Raw genomic sequence first — 18427 nt, 5'->3', positions numbered from 1 at the left:
TGCTTTGTTGACTCCTGGGGACGCTTGCTGATGACGTCACAGCAGTGCTTGCCCCATGGCAGAGAAAATTCTGGAATTTGAAGCCCTTGCTTGACTCATTGGCGGTGTCAACGTATTGCTTCCAATAAGGTTGGAACTCTTTGTTACAAACTTGCGAATGAATGTTATCGTATCTATTCCGTTAATGGCCCAGTGTTAGAAATATTACCAGCATATCTTAAGCTAGCATGTTAGCGTTAGCTCTACAATGATCGGGCTACGAGGTTAACGAAAGCAGGGCCGGAGAAACGAAACCTTGTGAACCCTTTGCCAATGCTACGTGGTCCTAAGTTTCTTTCTCTTTTGTACCCACGATTACATTTTGTTTGACAAGTAAAATAGAATTAAAGCCGATGCTTGAGTTAGTTGCGTCTTTCCATTTTTTTTCTCAAACAACTGTGATTTTTTCACGTGACAATATTTTAATAGCCCTAATGTCATTTTCGTTTTGTCTTGGACGCATAGTCAAAACGTCATCATCAATCATTTAAACATATGTTGTGAACCTAAACATTTACTGTATAACTGTATTATATTGCCTTTAGTTAGAATTGGTTAGATGTTGTCAATGAATTGAATAACTAGTCGACATGATGTCTTGTCTTCTATGCCCCGAAAGACAATGAATTTATAAATTCTAAAACACATTATGCTGTAGTTTGAGTTTGTAGCATGTCCTATAACTACATATGGGGACTTAATAGTAAATGTGTTTTCATTATCGCTGTTTTTCCAAGGTTATCATCCCAAGGCAAACATGGTAAAGGAAACTGGTTTCTATGACACGTTGGGTGTGAAACCTAATGCAACTCCCGATGAACTAAAAAGGGCGTATCGCAAACTTGCTTTGAAATATCATCCTGACAAGAATCCGACTGAAGGGGAGAAGGTAATAAGTGGACAATTGGTCAAAAATTATGTCTGACACATTACAGAGATTGATACCATCGGCCATGTAGTCCCCATCTAATAAGTATTTTTGGATTCTTTGTAGTTCAAACAAATCTCACAAGCATATGAAGTGTTGTCAGATGCCAAGAAAAGAGAGATTTATGACCGTGGAGGAGAAAAGGCCATAAAGGAAGGTGGACCCAGTGCCGGTGGTGGAGGAGGAACATTTGCATCACCGATGGACATCTTCGACTTGTTTTTCGGAGGCGGAAGGCGGATGCACAGAGAAAGAAAAGGTGTGGATGAAAATATATCACTTGATTTTCTGACACTGAGTTGTATTACTGTATTGGCTCGAATATTAGACGACCCTGATTATAAGACGACAACCCCCTCTTTTTAAAGACTCAAGTTTGAAAAAAATACTTTTTGAAGACCAAATTATTTTTTATACAGAAAATAATTACAGTACATCTGAAACAAATGATTATAACAATATTTTTGAGAGAAAAAGGATGTTATTTTGCCTCATTCAAATCTAAAGTGCAATCACATTCGTAAATGAATGGCTTCTGGTTTTTGAAATGTAAATTACATCATAACTTCTCCTCAGCTGCCGGTTAACCTGGCCGATCTTCGACCCACTTTTCTCCAGATTGCCACTACGTTTCTCCATTTTCTGTTATCTCTTCTATTATTTTCTTCTCTTTTCCTTATTACCGCTATTTTTTACTTTTTTTCTTCGTGGTACCGCTATTTTTATTTTTATTTTTCGTGGCAGGGTTTCACTTTGGCCTGGGGAGTCAAGTTCAGCATTTGCTTCATTAATATCTGGCGCCTTCTAGCGTCGCGAATGGGTATAATGTCTGGACCCCGAATATAAGACAAATGTTCAAAAGCGAGCCCTTGGTTACATCGAAATGATAATTGCAAAAAGGGATAGATAACTGTCAATGACTCTTGATATCAGTCTTAACTTTCTGGGGCTCTGCTAGCAGGTGTTTCACACTTGTTCAATTGTTTCAGTTGCGGGCGGTGGCCGTCCAGTTCTTTTTCAGGGGCACAACACACCTCCTTAAATGTTGCATGCCATTTTTGTATGGTACGTCTGTCTGATGGCTGCTTTGCAAATTCTATCCGGAATCTGCATTGAACACGACTCATTCTTATCAAACTCTTAAGACACAAAACGCCCTCTCCTTTCCAGTGAACGACATTTTCAATAAATGGCATTAAAGTCAGCGCAAGCCACGTTTTACACAAAACGTAAAAACACTGATTGTGATGCAAAAGTCACATCACAATGGCCTGACACGAGCATTGCAGCAAAAACTTGGAAGATTTCACCATTCAACTAAAGAGTTTTATCTTGCTACCTTTGAAAGTTCCTAAAATGTGTTTTTGTAAAGTGACAAGACTTATGAAACCTTGTGTTGCATTTTATATATATTAAATTGCTATTTTTTTTCCCTCTCATGGCAGGGAAGAACATAGTGCACCAGATATCAGTAACACTGGAAGATCTTTATAATGGAGCTACAAGGAAACTTTCTGTCCAGAAGAATACAATTTGTGAGAAATGTGAAGGTATGTCCAAAGAGTCAATAAAAATGGTAACTGGAGTGCACTTTTTGACATGCTTTATCCACACCATCTGTTGCTCAAAGTGTTTAACAAGACGCTCACATTAATTCATTACGCACACGGCAGTGGGCGGCTGCTTCCATCCAATAGGCTGCCGGGCCCACTGCGAACAAATTTGGGTTCAGTCTCTTACCCAAGAATACTTGGGCAAGTGGACAGTCGGAGCTGGGATTGTAAAAAAAACTGGGTGACGCGCTCTGCCAAGTGAGCCACAGCCGCCCCATTATAATGATCGTCACATACCAGTGGTGTCTCCGAGCTTCTTCAGTTTATTTCTAAAGTTTTCCATAGATTTTGACTTCTCTTCCGATTAATTGATGACTTGGATGGCTACAGTATGTAAGAATAGCTGCTTTTATCCTTTGCCAACTGACGTGTCATAGCTAAAACAGCCTTGTGACATCATTTGTTATTCAAGGCGGTCATTTCAAATAAACAGTTTCAGTCTATAACTTTTTTGATGACAGAAGTAATTACTCTAAAAAAAAAAGATCTTAATTCATAGACTATTCCTCAGGGTGTGTGCGTGTATTTTTTTCCACCTACACACTTCCTTTCGTTGACATTTTCCAAAAAGTCAAATTACAGTGGCTTTAAAAGCGATTCGACTACAGACAAAAGTCCAGAATATTTGGAAATAAGATTAAAAATGAACTTTTTCTGTGGACAAGGCCTTTGTTTTTATAAGCAATGGTCATCGCACAGAAACTGAAACTTGACAGCTTGTTGAATATTCTATTGGCAGGTCGTGGCAGTCGCAAAGGGGCGGCCCAGATGTGCATGTCCTGCCACGGTACGGGCATGCAGGTACGCGTCCACCAACTAGTGCCGGGTATGGTCCAGCAGGTGTCCACAGTGTGTCACGGCTGTCAGGGCCAAGGACAGCGAATCAGTCAGAGGGACCGCTGCAAAGGGTGCGGAGGGCGGAAGATTCTGAGACAGAAGAAGATTCTAGAGGTCTTCATTGAAAAGGGTGAGAGCAAAAGAAGAAGCAGTCAGAATGTAATATCTTCATTACTTGGAGAAGGTCATCCCCAAACTAAAGCCAAACGTTACACTGCGCAGGAATGAGAGATGGGCAGAAGATTGTGTTCCACGGAGAGGGAGACCAGGAACCAGGTCTTGAGCCAGGCGACATCATCTTTGTCCTGGACCTACAAGAACATCCTCTTTTCACTCGGTAACATGGTCACTGCTTGGCTTGCAGACGCACTTCAAAGTCCTTGAGCAAGTCTTGCCAAGAAGAGCGAGAGCTGTTAAAGCCGCATCGGCTAACCCAATTGCACGTTTTCCTTCACGATCTCGACGTCATGATGCCAAACTGATCGCACTTAAATCTTACGAATGACTCTCAGTCCCATTTTGTTCATGAAGAGGACAAGAAGAATTCTCACTGTAGTCTTTTCTTTTTAATCATCTCTGTTCTTAATTCTGCACTTACTGAACGTGCAGTGTTTAGTTCAGCAGATAGCAAACAGTTCTTCAAATAAGAGGCAAAGAGTTTTCCCTTTCCAGCAGTTCATTTGTGTGTGTCAGTTGAGGTTTACTGTACAAATGACACACACAAAACCGGAGCATTTCACGTCATATGTGAAAGCACGAGAAGTCTTCATTTTAGAATTCTTTCAACAGAGCATAAATGTCATTATTGTTAACATAACGCCGTCATTACTGTAGTTGCAATTTTGGAATCTACTTCCAGGAAAGGAGAGGATTTGACCATGTCGATGGAGTTGCAACTGGTCGAAGCTTTGTGTGGTTTCCAGAAGCCCGTCCAGACACTTGACAACCGAACTCTCCTCGTTACCTCCCATCCAGGTAACCACCAGACTGTCTCAAATTCTTGGAAAGGTCTCTGCAAAAATCAGATGATACATCTCAAACTGTCCTTTTCCACAGGAGAACTGATCAAACCCGGTGACACAAAGTATGTCTGCAACGAGGGGATGCCGATGTATCGCCGGCCGTTTGAGACGGGCAGACTCATTATTCACTTTTCCGTAAGACAGCCGTGTTTTGCACCTGCAAGCAACCGACGACACACAATGTCATCCAAGCGTGACGTGACCTCAATTGGAATGACGACACTTTTCCCTCTAGGTGGCGTTCCCGAAAGCCAACTTCCTCCCAAAGAACAAACTGAAGGAGCTCGAAAGCTACCTTCCGCTTAAGGTGGACGTGGAGCAGCCGGAGAGCATGGACGATGACCTCTACATCTATGCCGACCTTGAGGAGTGTGACCTGGAGAACAGAAAACGACACAGGCATCAAAACTACTACATGGATGAAGATGACTATGCCAGCACCGGAGGTGTTCAGTGCCAGACATCTTAAAGGAACCACCTTGCATTCCAAAACCTTCAGCTTTGAAAACTAAGCGCCTTTTTTGAAAATCTCATGCACCCTTTGTTTGTTTTAGTTAGGTTTTTGTGTGTGTGTGTGTGTGTGTGTTACTTTTCTCAGTTGTCGAGATGAACCACAAAACTGTGTTCAATATGATCATTCTTCGATGGAGGTTTGAAGGACTTTGTTGTTGTTGTTGCTGCTGCTGCTGCTGTAATGACATAGTGAGAAACGGTGAGGGCAACGTAAGTCTTCTGTGTGTCCCCTTAATGCTTTTTAGTGCGGGGGCGTTCAGCTATGATGCCAATACCATGTAGAATAACCTTTTAGAGTGTTACCGAGTCACTTGCTGTTGTAACCATCATGTCAATGACTTGTTCAATTCAACGTGCGCATCGCGTGTATGTGTGTTAAAATGCAGTGTGCATGCGGTCTTGATTTCACAATTATATTTTCCCCTTTTAAAAGGGCTATTTTATAAACCTTTCTTGATCTTGAAAATGTGACTGACAAAGCTAAGCAATTAAACATTGCTTTGAAACTAATTTATCAATTGGAGTTTCAATATTTAACTGGTTTAACCATAATTAGCTGCCACGTCAATCGTGGTTTTTGATTTATTTTAGTAATTGTCAAATAAAGGGATGATTTTATGGTGCAAAGAAGGAAAAATAAAAACACGAGCCAGAATGCCGTTCCAGTAGAGTAGAAGGTGTAGATAAAAACTTTTTGGAACTCCCATTTGTTTAGTTCTTACTTAAAGGTTTACTCTGAATCCCCCCCACCCCTGAAACATTAGCATGTTATAAACTTAAGGAAAATACATCCGGAAATTCAAGTGACACGTTTTAATCAACAGAAGACTTCAAGGCCTCCAAGTTAACAATTTTGTCTCGTGTCATGGTGGTTGTTGCACTGGTTGTTGAGTGTAAAATGCCATGTTGGTAAGTAGGGCTGTGGGTGTGCGCCCCTTACCTCAATAAAAGATACTCTTAAGGAACTTTGCAATTGTTTTAATTATGCAGTTAAATGCATCCATGCACAACAGAACGTATGTTTCACAACTTTAGAGGTAAAGAGAGGCCTTCACTTTAACAGCTGCAAAACAAATCGAAGAGGAGTCAACTTGCTACGTGCACACTCCACACCTGCAGCAATCCATCCAATGGAAATCGTTTTGAAGAAGTCTTGAAATAAACTTGGGAAATTTGCTTTGAAACTAATTCTGATCTAATTCAAAATTCAGAAAAATCCTGGTGAGGGCATTTTAAAAGCTGGTCAGTATAGAGATTCATACTTTGATGTAATGTAATTATCTAGATTTGTGCTACGCCAAGAGTTACACAACTTTCTAGAGCGTTGAATACCAGCAATAATGAGCAGAGGTTTACATATACAAAACTTACATGAACTGGGCGAGTAAGAAGATGGGCATGTCATTTTAATATCTATTTTCACAAAGGGCATTGATTTGGGAAAAAAAAATATGTTCATTTTTGATCTGGTAGATGCCTGTATGTTTTCATTTATTGATTAAAACAAAAATAAACAATACAGTAAATCTAACGTTATGTAACACGTGCTCTGTATTTTTTTCTACTTTTCTTGAGTCATATATTTCTGTAACAACACGTTTTCCTTTTAATATACGATGATATAGCAAATCCAAAGCAGTACAATTTCAAGCCCCCGAGTGGCCGGATGCCTCTACAAATTAATGATAGAGCATCGGGTCACCAACCTCTGACTTAATTACTTCTTGGGTGCTGATAATGTGAAGGACAACCAGTTTGCTCAAATGAGTTGGGGTGGAAAAAAAATCTCCTCATCCTAGTTTCTCCCGATATCTTTTCCCCATGACCGCCATCATTTGGTCATATGCTCCAATGCTGTCTTTTGACCTGTTATATTTGTCCCCCCCCCCCCCAATATTATTACCAAATTTACACCAGTCTTGGAGTGATTTTTATCATGTACAGCAACAAAAGGTGTAGCTCTGTTTTCTATTTTTTTAAGAACAACAACAACGCACATAAAAAAAAGAAATCTTTAGAAGTGTCAAATGGCTGCCTGGTGACACCGGTGATAATCTAACCACTAGATGGCACTAAAGCCACGATGAAAGATGAGGCACTCCTGAATGTGCTCGCTCGGGTGAAACCTGAGATTAAAAAAACCTTGACAGCTGTTGCGTATAAAAATATATGTATAGAGGAAATACAGAGCAATGAATGAGACGCGTTTCATCTCATTTGCCTCTGTATTAAAATACCATGTAAATAGTTATGCACACAAACACGAACAACTCTATAAAGGTTTTGGGAATTTTACTGAGAATCATTTCTGACGGTGGCAAGCAGTAGTACAGGTACACGCATATACATACATGTATATATTATGACATAATATATACAGAAAAACTGACGGGTGACTGGCAGTACCGTGGGACATACAGCATGTCATAAAATTTGCACCTTTACATTGCTGAGAGTGCTTTGGACCACGCAAGAGTAATGTGACGTCACGTTAACGGTACAATTCATATAACGTCCGTCACTGGAGCTTCACTGAGACTTTAGTGTTGTTGTCATGCAAATGCTAAAATAGCTCTATTTGCGCGATACTTGGCATTGAGGTAGCATGCAGAAACAGACAAGACTGAAAAAAAACGGATAGAAAAAAAACATTTACAAAACTGTGTTAGAAACAAAAAAATTGACAGATATATATACTATACTCCTGATGCTGTGTGTTCACGGTCAAACAAAGAACCGGCATTGTTTTGTAAAAGAATACTGTATTTTCACAACAGTTCACTATCATGCATTCTCATATCTAAATACACAAGAGATGAAAATGAAGGAGTTTAAACTGTGCTGGTAAAGTTGGAACCACAAAGAAGTAGGCTACAGTATTTAAGGACCTAGATTGACATTCACATACTGTACACGATACGACCAAAAATGTCAATACGTGGGAGAAAAACCCCCATCTGTTTAAAAAATAAGACCTGATTACTAAAAAGAGCTTTCACGGAAGGCTTTAATCCACTTTAATCCGCTTGTTGTCAGTTTGGCAACCTGCACCCAGAATATTCATTTTAACTTTCTCCTGTTCCTTTCTGTCACATACAGAGGTGCAGAGGATTAAAAAAAAAATTAGACAGCTGCCAATCAAGTTTACTTTAATTTGATATTGCAGCTCAAGAAAAACTCCTTTTGACAACGCTATTATTGTTTGAATACTGACTGCATGATGACCTGAATGTCATGATTGGATTACACATACAGCACATTGGACAATAAAGTTGTATCCAATCCAATCCAATCCAAATTTTATGTGAATGCAGCTCCTTGGCGCCATATCGACTAGTACATGTTATCACGAAATTGCGACAATATGCTCTGATGTGGTAACCAGCATTATAATCCTAAAATATTCTCTTTTTTTTCCGTTTGTCTGCCTTCATTTCCTGTATGCTGTCACGTTCAGCCGAAAGGCCAGTCAGTCACAGGGTAGGTCCAAACCAGCTGCTTAACAATCAGCTATGTGAACCAGTACGCCGCCATTTCTCGGCATTCACATGCAGTTTCTGAAGAATTCTAGTATATCTGTGCATCACGATGGTTTGGTGTGTGGTCTGCTAAAGAATGCATACGTATAAACACCTTTAGTTTGCTCTACAAGAATTCATTGCGAAAAAGTTGTTCATATCTGGTTTGTGTAGTGTCTTGATTCAGTATTTATTGCATATTGGGATGTGAGGCGCTCCACGCCCTCAGTCGATCGTCAATCTAAGGCTTCCACAGCCTCAGGAGGCCGTCCTCGCTGTAAGTAGCAATCAGATTCTCATGCGGGTGGTGAGTGATGCCAATTACATCTTTCTCGTGAACCTGCGGTGGGGACAAAAGCTCATCAGCGCATTCTCCTCTAGCCGCCTTCATTATACTCTTGTTAGACTTCTCAGATTCTTACATAACGGTGGCAACCTAAATTCTAGCAAATTACATTCTTCATACATCTCCCTGCGGGCTTTTGATAATGAACGAGTATTGTCCGCAGAGCCTACCGTCAGAGTTTTCTCCAGCCTTGCTGTCATGTAGTTGAAGCAGTAAAGCACCAAGTCCTCTCCGACACAGTAAATCCACTCGCCTCGTGGGGACACTGTGCTGCACACAAACTTTGCTCCTGACTTTCTATCTGCTCTAAATGTCTTGACAGTCTGAAAAGAAACCAAGCAAAACAACTCAAATACTCTTAGTAAAAAATAAAAATTCCAAGGAAAGACCGTGAGTTGTAATTTATTTGGAGCTCTCCACCCTCCAGCCATCCATCCATGAATTTTCTAATCCGTTTCTCCTCATGAGGGTCGCGGGCGTGCTGGAGCCTATTCCAGCTGTCTTTGGGCTGCAGGCGGGGTACACCCTGAACTGTCCGTCGCAGGGCACACATAGACGAACAACCATTCGCGCTCACACTCACACCTAGGGACAATTTCGAGTGTTCCATTAACCCGCCATGCATGTTTTTGGAATGTGGGAGGAAACCCGAGTACCCGGAGAAAACCCAAGCAGGCACTGAGAGAACATGCAAAGTCCACACAGAAAGGCTGGAGCTGGAATCGAACCCTGCATTTCTGCACTGTGATGCGGAATTGATAACCAGTCGTTCACCATGCTGCCGTATGTAGCGCTGACGTTTCAGGAAAAGAAATCTACCAATTGCTAGATTTAAATCGTAATCATAAGTATCACTATATTTGTTGCTATATTACACATTATTATTTTTAATATGATGATTATTATTATTATGAAAAACTGATATAGAAATAGTGCTATAGAAAAACAAGGGCAGATTCGGAATCAATGCAAAAAAAATCATCTAAAGTTTACTTGCGCCTCTGATTTAAAAAAATAATTTGTTGACCAGTGTCAATTGAAAAGCTGGATTTTTTTTGTGTATATTACTGTATGTCACGTGTTAATCATGAAAAATTTCAGATGCTACATTGTATGTCCACTTAATTTCCCTCCACACGTAGACATGGTGACTTGATTCAATGTGGAGAACCGTTTGTACCTGTCATTTGATCCTTCTCACCTGACCCTGCGTGTTCATGACAACAACTGTGCTGGAATGGTTGCAAACCACAAAGAGCTGTGGATTTTGGGGAAGAGCGATCACGCTGTTCACTGGGACATCCAAAGCCCGTGTCACAGATTTAAACGTGTGGATGCATTCACAAGTTTTGCTGTTCCAAATCTAAAAGACACACACAGATCAATAATCAGCCAAGAAGACGTTTTATTGTCAGATGCATCGTCATTCATTTTAACAATGAGGCATCAATACAATAATTCTCGACATCCCAGATTGGCAGGAGGCACTTGAAACAGATTTTGAAGCCACGTTGACAAATTAGTAATTGCATTCTATTCTAACAGGTTGGAGAAAACGTGGGTTGGAGACAATTTGGTCTGGGTAATAGTTCCTGTCTACAGGGGCAAAGCCAAAACTTTGTTCGTGGGGTGGCCAAAGGGAAATTAAGTGTCACTACGGGGTAGCCAGAAAAAGACACGTGCATGCCCAGGGCCGGCCCAGAAATACACCAGGCGTTCCGGAAAATTATTATTTTCCTGAAATTTCCGATAGTCACCCCGCAGGAAGAAATCTAAGTAAAAAGCTTTTTTAGCTAACTGTCAATCAGAATGATCATTTGTCACTGATTTGTTGGAAGGAACGTGACACCCACACAAGTACAGGGAAAACATGCAAACTCCGCTCAAGAGAGCACGGAAGATTTGAACACTCTGACTCTGAGACAGGCACTAACCCCTACTTTGTGCTGACCAATTTCAACTGTTGTGTCAACTGCTTTGTATCCATTTATTTGTCTCATAGCTACCCATTAATAATACTGTTTGCAATCAAATAATAGTTTTCCATTCACAGAATTTAGTTATCGTGTAGAGCATCGTGTCTCAGTTGATCACTGTACCTTAACGGTACCATCCGATGATGCGCTGATAATGTGAAATCCATCTTGAGTGAAAGATGCATCATTCACAAAAGATTGATGTCCATTTAACTCCTTCAGTGTTTGGCCCGAACGCAGCTCATGGATCCTGAGGATGACATAATCACATCGATGAACGAACATAAAAGGAAACAACGAACAACTAAGATGATTCTTGAACTCAAGATGGGATTTTGTTTTTCTGAAGAGCGGACAAAACGTGTTGCTGAGCAGGGAGTTATTTTTAGCTCCAGCAGAGTGATGAATTGGGCGGTGACAAAAAGCGCACATCGATTCACTGTGTCCTGGCTATGTTTCCAGAAAATTGCGACTCAAGGAATAGCACATGGTGGAGCACGTGGCAATGTTGTTCCTGAGCACATGCAGTCTCAGCTGCCCCCACGCAGGCTCATGTGCTGGCAACAGGGGTGAGGCTCAGTCCACATCCCCTGCCTGGAGACCGAATTAGAAATATCCGACTTCTTCATTGTGATGGAGCTTCTTTGTGTGTGTGTGTGTGTGTGTGTGTGTGTGTGTGTGTGTGTGTGTGTGTGTGTGTGTGTGTGCGTTAAAGAGAAAAGTACCATTTATTACCACAGGCTGCTGCGATTAATTATACTGTACCTTCAAGAGGCAGCAGTGAATACAAAAATAAGACTCAAATAAATAGTGCACTCTTTTCAGCCATTATAATCAATGACTTAATTGATTAAAAAAGATCTAATAGAGGAGTCCACTTGATTCCTAACACTAGTCCAGTATTCAATAAAGTCACACAAAAAAATAACTACCGGTATACATTATAGAACAGGGAAATGTCATGATTTGGTTTGGGACCAACAGGTGGCACTGTAGAGATTCCGCTACAGCTGCGCACCTGTTGGTCGTTATGTAATTATTATTGCTTTACAAGGACTCCCAGCCCGCCCACTCATTGCCGGGGTCATTGGTGCTCTTGGCTACTGTCATGTTGGTTTGCTGCAATCAGGTTTATTTCAGTCATGTTTCGGTTGCTGTTATGTTTTATCTTCAGTCATGATTTTTGTTTGATACTTTGGACTTTGTTGGTTTTGGATTTAGTTTTTAATCAGTTCCAATTAAGTGGCACTTCCAATTAAGTGGCGAAAAACGGGTGTCATTTTTCTGTCAAGCAGAGCTGTCTGTATCGGCTGATCTAACTATTAAAGTAAGTTAACTGAAGTTAAGCGTCACCTTGGGACCAGGAGCTTTGCTGAAAATATGGCAGAATATCCACCTACCTGGGAAAAAAATACTTTGTTGGCCAACAACTGGGCATAAAACTAACAGAGAAATTGAGCTGATATTAATCGTGAGACTGTGGAGAGCTTGGAAATGATTTGAGTCAAATTTGTATTTTCTTGGTCGAAGGTAAATGAAGTAACCCACCTGATGGTTTGGTCAAAAGATGCACTTAGGATTTGGTTGCTGTCCTCTGAGAAACTAAGACAGGTCACACCTTTGTTGTGCGCGTGCTCAAACCTGCGCAGGCACAGGCCGCTCTGGATCTTCCACACCTCACACACAAACACGTACACAAAAGGGTTACATAAATGTAGTCCATAAAACACTAAAGAGGTACCTGCCGTTTGTTTGATTGCGAAGTAGTTTTTGCCTTGATTGCAATACACGTATGATCCAATATACAGCACAAAACATAATGTAACTATTGCTCCGCTGTTAATTCAAATCTTTTGACATGGCTCCATTTTTACCTTGCTTGAGCAATGACATAAATCAGCAACTCCCAACTGCTGTTCGATAAGAGATCATCAGGTTGTGCGATTATATAATTCCACTGAATTGGTCAGACAATTGTTTATTGACAACAAATATTGTATCTTTTTTTTTTATCTATCTGTGCCAGCGACGTATAGTGACAGAAAGAATAAATAAATGCTCCTCCACTCGATGGCAGAAGGCACAATCAAATTGGATTTCCACATGTCATTCACACAACAGAATACAGTGTTAGCTTTGTGTTCACCGAAACAAGCACAGATTTCAAACTCACTAAGTATTATGGTCAGTAAATTATGACAAGATCATCAATATTTGCATGAACGGTATAGACTTTCTGTGACATTTTTGTTTGTTTGTATGTATGCACCGTGTACCAGGCCTTGATTCCACACAGGGTGTGAAACATTGCATCAATGAAGATACATCCACAAAGTGTAGAGATTCTAAATTGCAGTATTTATTGGATCCAGTAATTGAAGCAAAGAACAATTAAAGGTATGAGAAACATGGGAGAATGTAGCGGCCATGGCACCACGAGATGACACTGAGGGGGGACATTGAGTCCAAATTCTGCAACTGTGTTGTAACCGGGGGCAGCTGTGATCTCATTCCTCCCAGCCCAAAAGTGGTGTAATGTGAGCAGGGTGAGAAAAATCTGAGCAATTCTGCTGGTGTACTTCGGTTCAGTTTCAAGGTTAGTCATTGATTTATTTACTTTTAAGTTGTGACGTTTTATACTTTGTATTTTTAGACAATACTTGATCGATGGCTGTACCTTTATTTTTCCATTCTGAGCCCCGGTGGCGAGTAGATCTGAATCCTGGCTGAAGCACATACACAACACAGCATCATCCATCATCATGAAGCTGTCTTGGGCCTGGTACTTTAAATCCTGAATCAAACACACACACAGAAAAGAGGACAGATTGTGTGTATATGTTTTTCATGTACAGCATCGAACCTAGAGTGTCACCTTGTTGTTTACCTTGCTTATGTTGCCTGTGTGAAAGTTCCACACTTCAATGAGGCCATCAACCGAGCCGGAGATTAAATACTTGCCATCGGGCGAGAAACGGGCACATTCCACGTGGGACCGACGTCCAAACTGCATATTCATTTCCAAAGCACACATCATGTCTTTACAGTTTGAAGACCCATTTTTACTGTATCCGAATCGAATGGACATGTCGAGTATACGTACGTACGATGTTGTTTACCTTAATGTGACGGTACAGTTGGGTTGGATAAGTCTCTTTCTCTGCATGTCTGTCCTTTGGGCTTGGGCTCTCAATGGTCATATCGGGTGAGAGGCTCTCCGGGGAGTTCAGCCTGAGCGACTAAAAACAGCAACATCATCCAATTGTTGAGTGTAGCAAATGAAATATTGATTCTGTTAGGCTCAAATTGTGAAGCAAACAAAAAATAGGGATATTGAATTGAATACTGAAATATTTCAACGCACATTTCTACTTGTTCAGTTTTTAACCCTTTCAGGGACCGCAGTTACTAGAGCGGAGAGCTTCTCATGGCATCAGGTAAGAGGGGGCATGAAAGGGTTCAGTACTTTTTGCAAATCTTGCTGTTCTCTAACAAGGAGCTGAATGGCTAAATGTACAAAAGGTCTTTGATCCATGAATAGACTGATACCTTTTCTGGCTGAAATGGATCATGCGGTTCACAGTTTGACATTATGACACCAAGATGACCTCTAAGAATTGTTGAACAGAACCTCGACATTGCAAGGCTTCAAACAGGATGTTCTTAGAGGGAAGTGGGTACTGATATTAGGGCATCACATGTCATCAAATGTCATGGGCAGCATGCAAAAAAAAAATCATAATCATAATAATAATAATAATGCATAGAGACTGGAAGAGTCCAGAAAGGAAAAGCACTTGTGAATTTTACCATTTGAGAGTTGCGCAAAAAGTTTCATTACAGTTGTCCATGTGCATTCAAAAGTTAAGACAAGGTCAAATTAAGCTTTCCTGGAAAGATTATAGTGCATTTGAGGCTCATCCTGATAGGTCACCCATAAGCCAACTTTGCCTAACTTTTTGCACATAGCGTGTATTAATTGTACCGTAGTGTCAGATAATGATTTTGGAAACTTACACCGACTTGTTCCAGGAGGCCCATGAGGCGTGATGGAGGCACCACACTGACCTCCCTCACCAGCTCCTCTGCGATGGCCCGACGTCGCTTTTCCTTGCTGCTGCCTTTTGGGTACGCCTGCAGTGGAAGGGGACCACGGTGTCATTTTAGCAAAACAATTTTGACCTGTTTCATTGCAAGAATCTTGATTCGGTCTCACCTCACGTGGGTCAAAGTAGGAGAGTGTGAGCAGGTGTTCCAGGTGGGTGTACCTCTCGGGCTGAGTTTGCTTCAACATAATCATCGGGTCGGTTTGTCTGAGGAGTGAACGGGCAGCGCCCACCTCCCTCATTTCAATCAGCTCCATTACAACCTGATTTTTGTAGGAAATTATACAACATCATCATTACACACTCTTAAGCTAGCAGTTTTAAAAGTAACCAAGCCAATGTTGGGCTGTCTTTACCCAACGCGTTGGGTTGAGGATTTGACCCAGAACATTGGGTCAAAATTTTGATTCAAAAGGGTAAAAACTATTGTTACTAATGAGTTAAAGTTTCGAACAAATGAGCTACAAGGTCATCAGTATAGCTGTGGATAATACTACTAATAATAATTTTACTACCAACATTTTCGAAGAAGTTACAGCAGCCCCAGAAAGTAACTCGCATGATATTCTTGCACCATATCCCTTGCCTGCCTGTTTTTAAATCCAGGACTGAGACCTAGGTACTTAATTGGAGACTACTGGAGATGGATTGATTTAGCAGCATATTAATTATTGGAAAAAAAGGTTAATTTTCCATGCTGTAGAACTGCTCTGCATCCTATTGAGAGCTGTCTAACATGTTGGGACTATTACTGATGCCAAACAGTTCTCAACAGCAAACACCACAATCATTTAAACATATTATTAAGTGAATAAATCTTGGATAATATACATTAAAACCAAACATTAACACATCCATTGCATTTATGTAACACTGCAATTTAGCACCGTAAACCTTATATTTCGACATGATATCAATGAGTTACAGAGTGAAAGATTGTGGTTCAATTGTTATTTTTGACCGACTATCGATATCACAAAAGGCTAAGGAAAAGCTCAAGTCACCTGTTCGTAAAGGTCAATAAGTGTGTTGTCGGGCAATTTGAGAGATTCAATTGCGAGCAAAACCGAGTCCCAGTGGCCTTGTTGGATGTCTGCGATGAAGCTGTCGATGCTCTCCACAGTGTTGAGCGAGACAGTTGTTTCTTCCTGTAACGTGGTCAAGGTTCTGTAGAGATTGTTCTCCTTAAGGTATTGCATTATCAGGCGAATGACACTACAGAGAGAAAAGAAGAGACAAAATCCACTGTTCATGTCGAAACACCAAGTTGACCCCATTGGCCGCGTCGTATTCAGAGTAAGAGTGTGTCATCCAGTAACCCGAGGGTCTACTGTTCGAATCTCGCTCTGGTCGAGTCATGTCTCGTTGTGTCCTTGGGCAAGACACTTCAACCGCCGCTCACAATGGTATTCGGCGTGAATGTTTGGTGGTGGTCAGAGGGGCCTTTAGGCGCACACTAGCGTCCACGCTTCCTCCAGCCTGCCCCAGGGCAGCTGTGGCTTCATACCTCGTTGACCACCAGCAGAGTGTGAAGGAGCGAGTGCATGAATGAAGTCACCATTGGGTGCGCTTTGAGTGTTCAGTGTCTGGTACATTATCATTATTGTGATTATTATATAGTCTTGATATTTGCATGCTCTTCAGTCATACTTTGTGCTTGTTTTGTTGTTGATATGTTCACGTTCATTAATTTGTTATGTTTCAAATAAAATCATATTCAATACATGTGCTGATTCAAATCTTCTCCTTTGAAAAAAAATTGTCCATTATTAATGTTATTAATTTAACAATATGTTCATTATTTTGGTTTTCAGGTTTCACTGATGTGAAAGAAAAAATCTAAAACAAAACAAAAAACATTAGAACACCACCGATCAGTTCCCGCTGTATCCATCCACAACAATAAGCACATTGCTAAAATAGTATCAACTGTCTCCATCATAGCCGAATATTTTTATTGTTACATGTCAAGGCAGGATATATTGAATACAGAGCTTGTTTTGGATGTGCATGTGGTCATGATGTTGTGGCGAGGAGTGCACAACCAGCACAGAAATGTAGACTGATGCTGCTACTATGACTACTAACAAAAACAACAAGTGCAACAACAAAAACAAGACCAACAATAATAATAATAATAATAATCATACTTTTTAAATGATAAATGTTAGTGCAATATAAATTGTATCTTGAGACTTGTACCCCCTGTGCATTCTTACACGTGGATCACATGTTGCCAGCTAGTGATGCTGATGTTCTTCTCTCTGAAGCCAACTGTGCTCATTAAACCGCTTTAACCCCTCGTAAGAAAAACCGCGAGAGCACTTTTCCCCAAAGGAAGCAAATGAAATGTAATTATGGCCCATCAAAGGCATATCTAAAGAGGCTGATGCTTTCGTTCCAAGGCGCATGCATGTAAAATAACATACATTCAGTATGACTTCCTTGCAGCAAAATCATTCACCACATACAGTATAATTAATGAACCAAATGAGTCTGGTATTCATGAATCAAGAAAATGTGTGGCTGCAGCTCAAATGGAACATCAACATATTGCTACTAACACTTCTGAATAATGCATTAAAAATGTAAATGTGTAACTAATTAAGTGGCTTCATTTAGCAATGAAGTATGAGTTCAAAATTGTTCTTACTCCGAGGGCTCCATCTCCAAAGCCATGCTGACGTTGTCTCCTGCAGATGCAGCAACAGACTGAAGTCAGTGGCGACTGTGTGCTCGTCAAAGCCACGTGCAGCTTGTCCACCGAGGCCCGCCCACTGCACGTGTTTCTCGTGCGTGTGGTTCGGCTTCCATGCAACAGTCCCAAACCTTGTGACTGAGCCACCCCCCATCCCCCCGGGCCCACTATCTCCCCGCATGCTACACAAAAGAGCAAGAAGCTGCACCCCCGCCTTCCCCTCTGACGCATACCGACACATCGAAACATCCTCTGACCGAGCACGTTGCGATGATGCTGCCGCATCAATCAACATACTCCAGCATCAGCACCACGCGGGTACAGCCCACGTGGATCAGAGTGTGCACGGGGGCCAAAACAGATATCTTCAGAAGGAAAACGTGATGTTTTTACCATCCAAAATGGATTTCCATTACTAAATCTGCATGGACGTTTGTGCATCTGTATTGTTTATGCACACGGGACACAGTGTACCCGAAGAAAAACAAAAACAAAACAGGCCGGCACACACACATACGTTTATTACACACATGCATATATTTATTTTGTTTGTGGCAAAGTTTTATATATATCCATCCATCCATTTTCCGAACCGCTTGATCCCCACTAGGGTCGCGGGGGGTGCTGGAGCCTATCCCAGCCGTCTTCGGGCAGTAGGCGGGGACACCCTGAATCAGTTGCCAGCCAATCGCAGGGCACACAGAGACGAACAACCATTCACGCCCACACTCACACCTAGGGACAATTTAGAGCGTCCAATCAGCCTGCCATGCATGTTTTTGGAATGTGGGAGGAAACCGGAGCACCCGGAGAAAACCCACGCAGGCCCGG

General features: G+C 41.2%; 2 protein-coding genes across 2 annotated transcripts; one reads left to right on the top strand and one right to left on the bottom strand.

Moving 5' to 3' along the window:
* Positions 1-12: 12 nt before the first annotated feature.
* dnaja1 (DnaJ heat shock protein family (Hsp40) member A1) lies at positions 13-5917 on the top strand. Its single transcript, XM_086120535.1, has 9 exons — positions 13-129; positions 777-928; positions 1034-1226; positions 2413-2517; positions 3320-3547; positions 3640-3754; positions 4277-4392; positions 4474-4574; positions 4675-5917. The coding sequence occupies exons 2-9, from the start codon at positions 797-799 to the stop codon at positions 4906-4908; spliced, it is 1224 nt and encodes a 407-aa protein (XP_085976661.1). The 5' UTR covers positions 13-129; positions 777-796; the 3' UTR covers positions 4909-5917.
* Positions 5918-7229: 1312 nt separating this feature from the next.
* Positions 7230-17649, bottom strand: LOC147200387 (WD40 repeat-containing protein SMU1-like). The gene is made up of 12 exons (XM_086119906.1): positions 17552-17649; positions 15903-16113; positions 15009-15161; positions 14810-14926; positions 13912-14031; positions 13680-13799; positions 13470-13586; positions 12341-12468; positions 10916-11042; positions 10018-10179; positions 8987-9139; positions 7230-8810 (listed from the first exon to the last, which is right to left on the bottom strand). The coding sequence occupies exons 1-12, from the start codon at positions 17575-17577 to the stop codon at positions 8712-8714; spliced, it is 1533 nt and encodes a 510-aa protein (XP_085976032.1). The 5' UTR covers positions 17578-17649; the 3' UTR covers positions 7230-8711.
* Positions 17650-18427: the final 778 nt, after the last annotated feature.

The sequence above is a fragment of the Hippocampus guttulatus genome, chromosome 9 (assembly GCF_054856545.1).
Source record: "Hippocampus guttulatus isolate MCC_2025c chromosome 9, RoL_Hgut_1.0, whole genome shotgun sequence".
NCBI lineage: Eukaryota > Metazoa > Chordata > Actinopteri > Syngnathiformes > Syngnathidae > Hippocampus > Hippocampus guttulatus.
The sequence above is the reverse complement of the archived record's forward strand: the minus strand, read 5'-3'. Positions and strand labels throughout refer to the sequence as shown.